Source organism: Dipteris shenzhenensis, chromosome 7, assembly GCF_047967505.1.
Source record: "Dipteris shenzhenensis isolate YYH24624 ecotype China chromosome 7, Dip_SZ_1.0, whole genome shotgun sequence".
Lineage (NCBI taxonomy): Eukaryota > Viridiplantae > Streptophyta > Polypodiopsida > Gleicheniales > Dipteridaceae > Dipteris > Dipteris shenzhenensis.
In genome coordinates this window covers 9,631,857-9,643,523 of record NC_141602.1, presented here as the reverse complement: position 1 = coordinate 9,643,523, position 11,667 = coordinate 9,631,857, and the positions used below count along the sequence as shown (strand labels likewise).

Here is an 11,667-nt window from a genome sequence, read left to right as displayed (position 1 = left end):
TGAGGGGGCTCTTGAAGCTCTAGAAAGGAGAGTAAGTCGCAGGGAACATAGTTTTTTCAAAGGACATTCCTTCAAGTGTAGAGGCAAGAATGTCTCCATTCCCCCACTCTTCTCCGCCATATTTGCCTCTTGTTGAGGAGCTCAAAGAAGCTAGACTAAAATCTTGGTGTTAGTTGTGTTTATGGGGGAGGCCAATATTTCGACTTCAAATGGAGGTTTAGAAGAATATATGTGACAAAATCCTTCATGAATGCTTGTTCTTGCATTATTACCCTATCCATTTTCTCTGGGCTTCAATGGAAGACGAGGGGATGTGCTCTTGGCACGCAAATTGCTTCATTCTCTTAATGTAGGAATACATGACTATGTAGAAACACGAGGAATTCAAGCTATAAAATAACAATACAGTGAGGGAAGAGTCTATCAAATGCTCTGTCTTCGACAATTGTGAAGCTCTTCTTAGGAAATCTTTTGGTGCAAACAACAGCCGATATTACTGGGTGAAAAAAGGTGCTCACCCTATTGTTGCAGCAGCCAACTTCACCTAAGTTCCTGATCTTAAAGTGGCAGCTCTATTTTGCTCCTGGGTTCAAGGCACAGAGACAAGATATATACATGAGAACACCACATCGTTTTATCTTTGCAAAGGCGTCTTACCATAAAAGTGAGCCTTGTCGGACAGCCTACTGTGTGGACACAGTCTCAGGGCATATTTACGACTATGGCCGCGGTCCAAGCAATAAATGAATCCGCACCATGGGCGGGCAAATTTGGGCTTGTGTGAGAATCCAAGTCTTAAGTGAAAAGGGCTCCAAACGTATGGCATACCGGGTGACCGGCAGACACGTAAGTGCCAGGTGGGGGTGACGGGGAGCAGCCGGTGGGATTGCGGGGGAGACCGGGAGGGCCGGTGGAAAGGATCGGGGCCGTTGGAGCCAGCGTGGCGGCAGGTGGCCGTCGGATGGGGATTCAGAAGAAAAGACTGCAAGACGACTCTAAATGGCTATGGCGTAGCTCCGTTCTGAGGCTATGGCGGAGACACAGATGCACAGCAAGAACTAGCTCCTTTGCCCTCATCCCTTTCCTTCGTCTTTGACTCCTTCCCTGTCTTTTCTTGTCAGGATCCCTCCGTACTTCTCGAGGGTGCCTCCACCAGCCGTTTGAGGTCTTGAACCGCAGGGAAGAAGCCGTGGGAGCGAGACGCGGGGTTTTTGGGGCCGGGCGCCGGCGAGGGGGAATCAGAACGGGCAGACGAGGAGCGCCAGGGAAGGCGTTTGGGGACGGGAGCCGGCGCGAGGGCCGCTCTTTCGACGGTTGAATTCTTGGAAGAAGGCGGAGGGAAAGAGGAGAAGCTGCAAGGGGAGCAGCAGCTGCAGGAGGCAGCAGTGAGAGCAGCATCAGTGCATTTCCAGATACCGCAGGGTCACGCGTATACGGTGTAAAAACACCACGAGGACGTGCACTGTGGTCCTTGGATAGAACCCTATCCCGGCCCAGGTGCAAGACAAGACACGGTGCATCAAGGGAGCTTCGCCGGGAGGGGAGAAAGGGCGTTTGGGAAGAGGGCAGAAGGGGAGCAATGCGGGACGAGGAGGACGAGGGGATTGTGAGGACTATTGTGGGCAGGGAGCAGCGAGAAGGTGATCTGCGAGGAGGGTGTCATCAAAGGCAGCCATAGCCGGAAGGAGGAGCAGCAGCGCAGTAAGGGGACTAGAATCAAAACAGGGTTACCTTCGGGAAGAGCAAGAGGAGTAGAATCAAAACAGGTTCGGGAAGAGCGAGAGGAGTAGTTGTTGCGCAGATGCACAAGATCCAACTTTTATTGACGAGTAAGAGCAGCTAATTCTCGCCAGGATCTCTCGGCGAATGGGTCTACACGATGGAGGGGATGAACAAAGGGGGTTTGGCTATGGCGATGGCATTTGAAACTGCACGGATCAGGGTCCTTCCACGCCTTTGACCCACTTTTCCCAAGTTCTCTCCGTCTCCTTCCTAAGCATGGCGCAGCTCTCTGCCGAGGAAATCAAGCAATACTCCCACAGCCCAGCCCACCATGCAGTCGCTTGCCACAATCACGCAGACCTTAGCCGGGTTCTTGCTCATCTCCCCACCTTGCCCAAGGCAGGCCAGGTTGTCACCGAAGAAGAATCGAAAATTGCAGAGGAGAAGGCTGATGCGGTGTCGTCTGTTGTAGATCGAAGAGACGTGCCAGGCAGAGAAACTCCTTTGCACTTGGCTGTGAGATTGGGAGATGCTCGAGCTGTGGAGATGCTCATGGCAGCTGGTGCGGATTGGAGCCTTCAGAACGAGCAGGGATGGAGTGCATTGCAAGAGGCTGTTTGTGCCAGGGAAGAAGAGATCGCTATGATCATCACAAGATACTATCAACCCATGGCGTGGGCAAAGTGGTGCAGGCGACTACCTCGTATCACAGGTGCAATGCGCAGAATGCGGGACTTCTACATGGAGATCACATTCAACTTTGAGAGCACCGTTATTCCCTTTATTGGAAGGATTGCTCCGTCGGATACCTATAGGATATGGAAAAAGGGTTCCAACCTGCGTGCTGACATGACTCTTGCAGGATTCGACGGCTTCAAGATCCAGCGCTCGGACCAGAGCTTCTTGTTTCTGGGGGATGGCACCGAGGATGGTAGAGTCCCCCCTGGCTCCCTTCTTGTTCTAACTCACAAGGATAAGGAAGTCACCAATGCTCTTGAAGGTGCTGGTGCACAGCCTTCAGAGGCTGAGATTGCTCAAGAAGTTGCCATCATGTCCCAAACAAACATGTACCGGCCTGGAATAGATGTCACACAGGCAGAGTTGTTTCCTCAATTGAATTGGAGGCGGCAAGAGAGAACAGAAATGGTAGGGTTATGGAAAGCAAAAATCTACGACATGCATCATGTGCTGATTAGCGTCAGGTCAAGGAGGGTTCCAGGAGCTATGACAGATGAAGAATTATTTGTTGCTGAAACTGAGGCACAAAGGGATGAAGAGGATGACTATGCGGATCTTTTGACTGAGGAAGAGAAGCAGCAGCTGGAGAACGTTCTCACCATGGAAACTTTGGATTTGTCTGATGATGGATTTGATGATGGGGCCTCCAGGCTTGGCATTCAGACTGGTGATTTCGACCATGCAAACGAACGTGGTGAGAATGACACAGATGAAGTTTCCTATGCCTCATCATCAGGGCTTGATCAAAATGGTGTAGTGGGGTCAGCGAGTTCTGTAAAAGATCAAAGAAAATCGTGGTTCAGCTGGGGAAAGAAGGGGGCCAAACAGGAAGCTGGGAAAAAAAGTGGGGCTGCTGTGAATTTGCATGGAGTCGAAAGGGCAGCTGCGAGCACAAGCTCTGCTAATGATGCTTCAGCGAAAGCTCTGAAACATAGTGGAAAGCAACCTGTTGAAAGTAATCAGGTTTCTAGTGGAAGTAAATTACATACCGATGGAAAGAAGCCATATGATACTGTAGCAGATGGAGTGGTGTCAGTCAAAAAGGGAAAGGATAAAGCTGTCAAGAGAGGTGGCGACGGTAAGGATCTATCGTCAAAGCACAAGGCTACATCTAGTAGCAATGGTAACGTTGAGAGTGAATACAAGAAAGGCTTGAGGCCAGTGCTGTGGCTGACACCTGATTTTCCTCTCAAGACTGAAGAAATATTGCCATTATTAGACATTTTGGCCAACAAAGTCAAGGCTGTCCGCCGTCTGCGGGAATTATTGACTACAAAGCTACCCATAGGGACTTTCCCAGTGAAGGTAAGCATACTGCATTCAGTAAAGTATGAAACAGAATGTGGAAGCATGAACATTTTTTAATGTTTTCCATTATATACCGTGGTTGAATAGTCAACCAGTGACACAAAGCAATTCTCTTATTTTGGCAAAAACGTGATCTTCTACCTGTGTGGCTTGATTATATGTGTTTCTTTATTAGTATGATTTTCTTTGTAATGATTGTCTTAGATGAAGCTATGGGAATGATGGGCTATGCTCCTCTGCAGGTGGCCATTCCCATAATACCCACGATTCGGGTGGTCGTGACATTCAATAAATACGAAGAGCTACTGGCGACGGAAGAATTTTGTACACCCTTATCAAGCCCAGCGCACTTTCAAGATTCCAAGGGGAAGGAAGTTGAGGCTCCTCAATCTTCAAGCTCTTGGCTTTCATGGATCAGAGGTTCTCGAGATCAGCTGGGTAGTTCATCTTCTTTACATGAGGATTATGCGGAGGACGAAGTTGATCCTTTCGTAATTCCTAGTGATTACACATGGATTGATACAAAAGAAAAGAAACGCCGCCTGAAAGCAAAGAAGGCCAAAAGTAAGAAAGGCAAGAAACCTCCTTTGAAGTCACCAGCAACCACAGCTGACAGTGAGGTCGATGAATAGGCAGCTCTCTTGAGTGCTTTCAAAATTCACATGGCGGTGCTACTCTCCAGAAGGGTAGGTTGTTTCTTTGCACATTTCAGGTATGGCCCAAGCATCGACACCCTGCATATAATGCTGCACTCTATAACTTCATAGTGGTTGCTATTCCACACACAAAACTGTCAGCTCTTAAAGTACTGGATCTTGATATTGAGATTAAAACCATCCTTTAAGGTCCTCTAAAGAGTAGAGGAGTTATTATGGGCAGAAAAGCTCATTAAAAATGCTTTGGAATAGAGTGGCATTTTTGAATTGTCATCTTATTGATTCAACTTCTCTTGTTCCATTTGGAAGGGTATAGACTCTACATAACGAGCTTTTCTCTTTGATTTTCTTTTGGCTTTTGTTATTTCTTTCTTTTCACTGAACTGTACTCTAATTCCATGGTCCATCATGGATGTGTGTGTAACACCAGAGTTGTCAGGAGCCTGGAATACTTGCTGCTTAGTTACTTGTAGCCAAGAGGCCTTGTAACTAAGCATGGAGAACCTATAGGAATTCGTTCTCGTACATCCTGCATATTGCAGAAAAGACTGAGTTTACTAGAAGAGTGTAAGCTCTACACTCTCCATGCTGGTTATCTGAATAGAGTTATGGATGTAAATGTACTATCAATTTTTGGACAACCAATTTGGGTTTTGTTGATGCATACTATCAGTCCTTGAACTAGAAGGACCAGGCCATTAAAAAAAGCGACATGTATTGAGAAGCTCTCCCTTTAAAACCTTTGGTCCAGTTGTGAGCTTTAACTCAGAAGCATGGTGCTTGACATCTTAAGGAAGGAGTCCATATAAAGCAATCTTGTTGATTAAACAGTTTGTAGAGGCTGTTACTAATGTTACTTCTTGGATTGGGGGCTCTGAAGGCTCACATTGAGCTGTTAAGATAGCACTTTGAATTTTATAATTGTATTGACGATTTTGATATATCTTTGGCAGTAGCAAAATAGTGACGTACATGTAGTTCTTTTGGAAAGTCATGACTGAGCATTGCCGAGTCTTTTGCTACCTGAGAAAAGTTTTTGTATGTTTGGAGTAAGATAAGTGCTCTCAAGAAAGTTTAATTAATTGGTAAAGGATAGAAGGTCGAGAGTTTGATGTTGCTCTTTTCTGTTGTAGCTTGGGAGACTAAAATGAAACACTATCTTTTGGGAGAGACTAAAATGAAATACTTTAGTCTTCACAAGTCCAAATGCCTTTGATTGGATTTGAAAGGTGTGCTCAGCTGGTTGGCAAAAGGACAATTTTATATACGTGCAAGTATCAAATTGAGTGTGCAGCTCAGCCTTCACTAGCTTATCGACATTTGCTCCCTGTTTCCATGCTTGTCTTTTTTCCTGAAGAAACATTCATCAACGACAAATCGAAGAGGCCTTCAGTAAATGACTGACGTCCTCACAATTGGTTTGCCTCCTGTCATATAATGCCGCAGAGGATATCTTTCCAAATTCGTATGGGATGCATATCATTATGAAAGACAATGCAAGTATAATCCTTGGAGGCTTAGGAGGGCCTCATTTACCACACCCTTCAAGAAGTGATAAAATCTTGCTTGCTTTGGTAAAAATTTCGATGTAGGTCTGTTACCCTTCATTGCTTGGGCTTCTCTTTGTATGCACAAGAGAGAGAGAGTGTTATCTATGCTTCAATTGAAAAGATAAACTAGTGTTATTATACATGGATAGTGAGTAGTATGGCAGAAATAAGTGTTATGGCCAAGTGTTATCTATGCTTCAATTGAAAAGATAAACTAGTGTTATTATACATGGATAGTGAGAAGTATGGCAAAAATAAGCGACTCATTCAATATGGCGTATGCTATTAATTATCAAGGGAGGTGTCAAAGTGGTGTGTGGGATAATGCCTGCATCAAAGGAAGGGCGGCAGTTGAACACATTCATGATGTGGTTGATTGTATAATGGTGGATTCCATGCCTTGTGATACCAATATGCTTGTGGCCATTGCAATCCAGTACGACAAATATGAAATAGAAGTATGACAGTTTCGCTATGCAAATTGAGTAGCAAAACTATGGATTTTACATTAACATTGTTTGCACAGGACATATTTAAAGTTTTAGGGATTGTTTCTTCTGGGATTATTTGCCGGTTCAGTTATTTAATACATATGGTGTAGTAAAGCAAAGAGGAAATTAGTTTTTGTGAAGGCATCCATTATTGAGCTGATGGTGTACTCTATAAGGAGAGATGAGGTTCACCGAGTGATCTTGGAAGTCCTCTTGTAAACGTGTAGTAGATAATGCTCAGTATCCAAAGGGTAATTTGGATGGCCTCTTGTAAACGTGTAGTGATAAAGCTCACTATCCAAAGGGCAATTTGGCTCTTTTTTTGTGCCAATCAAGACTGTGGTCACTTGTGTTGTTCAGATTTTTGCAGGAATGCACTGCTATCTAATATTTGTACCTATTTATCGTGTTGTGATTGAGGCTGTACATTGCAACACAAGGGGAGTCAAACTGGAGTCGATAGTGGTGCATGATCATTGTGAACTACCAATTGGGAATAATTGGGGTTTAAATAAACAGAGATAGAGTGATGAAAAGTCATTTAGGCTCCAGCCTTGTCTACAACTTCGTAATTGAAGGGCAAAACTGACTAATTTTTATATAGAGGAATGGTTATAGGAACCAGTAATGAGGCTGGGCTGTTTGAAAGACTGCTACTGGCCAGTATACAAGGTCAGCACCTTGCCACATAGAGAGCCAGCCAAAGATAACTTGCAGTCCATATTATATGCACAGAATGCCCGACGTGACAGAAATTCTCTTTGCTTGATCATCAGTTCATCACTAGTAATTCCTCACAAGATGATCTGTGCCTTTTCCATGTCATGGCTGGGCGACTCAGAGCACTGAGCACACACAGGAGCACAGTGCACAGATCCAAACAGAGAGCAGAGTGGAGTAGGAAGTATCTGAAGGAAAGCCCCTGCAGACCTCCATGGAAGGCAAACAATACAGTGGGCTACCAGTAAGCCAGACTTTTCACTGTAAAAGCAACAGTTGAGTTGGGCGAAACAGGTTATCTTTCCCGGTAGGCCAGAGCAGGCCACTCGGGTTGCGCCAATTGAACAGTTGGAGGCTGGTGATTAGATGACTGGTAGTCTAGTCTTGATTGGCAAGCAGGATGACCTGTCTGACTGGCAAAGCAGTCAGAATAGCAGATCAGCCAGTTATGGAGATTCTAAAGGCGGTACTTCTTTGTTGGCTCTAGGAAGGTGGGGTGGTAGCAGTATAAATTTGTACACCTGCCAAGATTGGCTGTAACAGGTGTAGCAAAGTTAAGGCAAACTCTGCCCTATGTCCACTAGTCTGTCTTAGTTGGCCACCTGTAAGCCTCCCCCCTCTGTTACGCTCTAGCCGAGGTAGCATGACCTCGGAAGAATCAGTCGACATTTCCCTTATAGGATCTATCTTTGTAATATATGTGCTTTCGCTTTATGTAAATGATCGGGAGGGATTAATGTCAAGGTCCTAGGTGAGGGCTGATAGCACCGGACTAGATAGATCTGAGACCAGGGGCCTAGTGCAAAGAAGTTGCCTAGGGGCAAGGAATTAAATGCATCCCAAGAGAGGGGTGAAATGTTGCATTAGAAAGGCCCTATATGGATGACATGTGGCATCTAGATCTATCTAGGGAATTGGGGTCTGTCAAGGCTTGAGAGAGAATGAAGAATTGGGATTTACGTGATTTCGAAATGGTTCTCTCTCTTATGCTTGAAGTTTTGGCAGTTTGGCTGGGTGGACAAGAGAGGTGCTACTCCCGTGATCAGCAGTAGCGGCTAGGAAAGAGAAATCGTAATATTTGGTATCAGAGCGACGGGTTGTGTAGGGGTAAGACTTGGGAGCAGCGCAAATGAACGGCGCTCACGTGGAAGGGTGACGTGCTGCGGTGAATCGACGCAGACAGGCCCAAGGTTGAGAGAAAGAGGTGACGCTGGTCAGCGGAAAGTACCAGGGGAGACTTCGATTGATGTAGCGGCCAGTGAGCGGCAAAGTTGAAGGCTGGCTGGTCGTCGCGTGAGCTCGTGAAGGACTTGTGTGCACGTCGTCCGGGGGAGTGGTCGGAGCTGTCGATGAATGGAATTGGAGAGTCCAATGGGGACACGTCTTACGTAATAGGCGATACGTAATAGGTGATATCCATCGTAAGGGCGCTGACCTATGAACGACGTGGGCAGTCGGTGATTGACGACGGATCAACGGAAGACCTGGAATGGGATACGCAGTTGACTCGACGAAATAATAGAGGAAGAGCGCAGGAGGGTTCCGTTGATTCTTACCTCCATGCGATGAACTACGATGACGTGACGACGAGGGGTCTGAGTGTAGCCCTCCCGCACTTGGCATAGTTGATCGGACCTGACGGAGGGGAACCCGTGGAGAACAGTTGGTAACAGCAGTCGACTGTTTCTCTGGCGCGCATACAGTCAGCGTAGGGATGATTTGTTAGAACTGCCAGCAGGCCGTACGTGCAGGCTGCGACACATTCCAAACAGAAGGGAAAAAGGTTGTATCAGTGCAAGCAGATCATTCGTGGAGGCTACAGTCTTCGGGGACTCGGATTGCGTGGAGTTTCCAGGGAGCATCGAACTTTCCTTCACTATAAAATTTCAGTTTGATTATACAGTTTGTTGTTTTAGTATAGAGGAGTTTACGGTTACTATACTTGTGTGTATGCATGCGTGCTCCGATCAGAATCAGTTTGCAGAAAATTCCCTAGTATAGGGAAAAGCGCTATTTGGGTTATGCATCTATCAAATGCCTGGTCAGTGTGCATAAGGGATTGCAGGAATTCCCTAGTATAGGGAATGGTGTTCAGAGTGTCAGTACCCTGAATTGTGTCAGCTTGTGATTACAGTGTTCTAGGGGTGTGTTAAAAAAAAAAAAAAAAAAAAAAAAAACCCCAAAACAAAACACCTATTGAACTAAATGGAAGCAGAAGAAGGGGCTTCCAGGAGGGACCCTAGTGAATCAGGAGTCCGGCCGACCCAGCAGGGATCGCGCCCAGTAGCTCACACTTTATCTGGCAGAATTGCATTGCTGGAAGATGCCTTGCAACAGTTGTTAGCGCAGCAATTACAAGCTAATGCAGGGCAGTCCGAGCTTAGGAGAGCGATACATAGTATGTCTGCCAGACCTTCTCGAGAGGAGAAGGGAAAGGCTCCAATGGAACCGGAGTCTAGTGTCTATACGGTCGAGCCTAGGAAGGCTAAAGTGCCCATTATTGCCAATTACAGACCGGAAAAGTATTCTGGTCGGATGAACGACCGTAGCTCCGATGTCATTGAGACCTGGCTACACAAATGGGACGAGGCGTTCGCCATTTGTGAGATCAGAAATGACATCAAAAAGATCCGCGAGGCCACCCACATGTTTAGTGAGGCAGCGGATCGGTGGTGGATTAAACAACAAAAGGATGGCATAGCATCCACTACCTGGGAGGGGTTTAAAAGAGAGTTCAGGAAACACTTCTTACCTCCTGACGAGGCATCCCGAGCTTGGGATCAATATAGGAACCTGCGTCAGAGAAATTTATCAGTGGCAGAATACACTGATAAGTTTCGAGAGAGTGTAATGAAGGTTGACGAACCCCTGCCTCAATCAATCCAAGTGAAAGATTTCATATTTGGATTGAATGACCGAATAAAAATGGAAGTTCGGGCTAAGTACGCGAACACGCTAGATGATGCAATAGCTATAGCCTTGAACTACGAGGATGCCAAGGGCAGCAAGCCAAGTGGGTTTGCACAGGTCGGAACCCAGTATGGGTATCCGAAGAAATCTGGGTTTAAGAAGAAGTGGACTAGTAAAGGGAGTGGTTCGCAGCCGAGTGGTCAAGCCAAGCAGGCGAGACCGGCTGAAACTCCTAAACCAAGTACCACCATTGGAGTGAAGAGAAAAGTAACTCCAATGGCAGCCCGGGCTTGGTCTAAGTCTCCCTTGAACCCGGAACAAAGGGAAAAAGCGAGGAGAGAAGGTTTATGCTTTGGTTGCCTTCAACCTCATCAGTGGAGAGATTGTCCACGTAATAAAGATCGTCGGATGGCTGAGATGGTGATCTCAGAGTGCGACGTGGAGATGCAGGGAAGTCCCAGAGCAGAAGAGATGCAGATTCAGCTAGCGGGATCTTCTCAGAGGTTAGTACCTTGTTTGTTCTGTGTGTCTGTTACTAAGTTAGTGACGAGTGCACCTGATAACATCCTATCTAAGCCCGCAGCAACGGGGTATACAGCCTTCAATGATACGGAGCTAATCAAAATGAAAGGGCAAGTGGCCAATCATAATGTCATTGTGTTGTTTGACTCAGCGTCAACTCACAATGTGATTAACTCCAAGCTCGTGAAGAGGCTGAAATTGAAGACAAGTCCATCTGACTATGCGTACACAGTCAGGATGGCAGACGGAAGTTCAACTGAAGTATGGGACCAAAGGGTTACCCAGTTGGAGCTTCGGATTCAGGACTATACTGAGAAGCTTGATTTTGAAATGACCAAGCTTGCTCATGCGGATATAGCCCTGGGAATGGCGTGGCATTCTAGGAAGAATCCAGCCATTGATTGGAAAAAGCACGTATATCAATTCAAGATGAATGATGTGCTTTATGTCTTGCGAGGTGAAAGAGATATACCTCAGGGACCGTTGGTTTCCGTGATGGAAATCAAAAAGGCTCAAGTAGAGTTTTTATACCTTTGCACCGCATCGGTAGAGCCGGTGGATGAGTCTTCGGCTAGCACTGATGTTACGCAAAGTGGTGAGATGGCCAAGCTGGCTAATCTTATAACAGAGGAGTTCTCTGAATGCTTTAGGGATGAACTACCTTATGGGTTACCTCCAGAGCGGAATGTTCAGCATAAGATTGAACTGATCCCGGGGGCAGAACCTGTAAATAGACCTCCCTATAGAATGAGTTTTACTGAAGAAGCGGAGGTGCGTAGGCAACTGGAAGAATACCTCAAGTTGGGGCAGATTCAACCAAGTTTCTCACCTTTTGCTTCACCAGTGATATTAAAGAGGAAAAAGGATGATACGTTTCGCCTCTGTATAGATTATAGAGCATTGAATAATATCACTGTTAAGCACAGGTATCCGATGGCTCGGATTGATGATTTGCTAGATGCACTACATGGAGCCGTGATTTTCAGCAAGATAGATCTTAAGTGCGGCTACCATCAGATCCGGATTAGAGCCGAGGATGTGCATAAAACC

The 11,667-nt window shown here is 46.1% G+C and overlaps 1 protein-coding gene across 2 annotated transcripts; it reads left to right on the top strand.

The window, feature by feature from the left end:
- Positions 1-1,039: 1,039 nt before the first annotated feature.
- LOC147899920 (uncharacterized) lies at positions 1,040-5,367 on the top strand. Of its 2 annotated transcripts, XM_087376717.1 has the most exons (3): positions 1,040-1,766; positions 1,802-3,765; positions 4,011-5,367. In XM_087376717.1, exons 2-3 carry the CDS (start codon positions 1,999-2,001, stop codon positions 4,398-4,400), a joined length of 2,157 nt encoding a protein of 718 aa, XP_087232843.1. In that variant the 5' UTR covers positions 1,040-1,766; positions 1,802-1,998; the 3' UTR covers positions 4,401-5,367. The 2 variants fall into 2 exon arrangements, with proteins under 2 accessions (XP_087232843.1, XP_087232842.1); XM_087376716.1 differs by having other exon boundaries at positions 1,040-3,765.
- Positions 5,368-11,667: the final 6,300 nt, after the last annotated feature.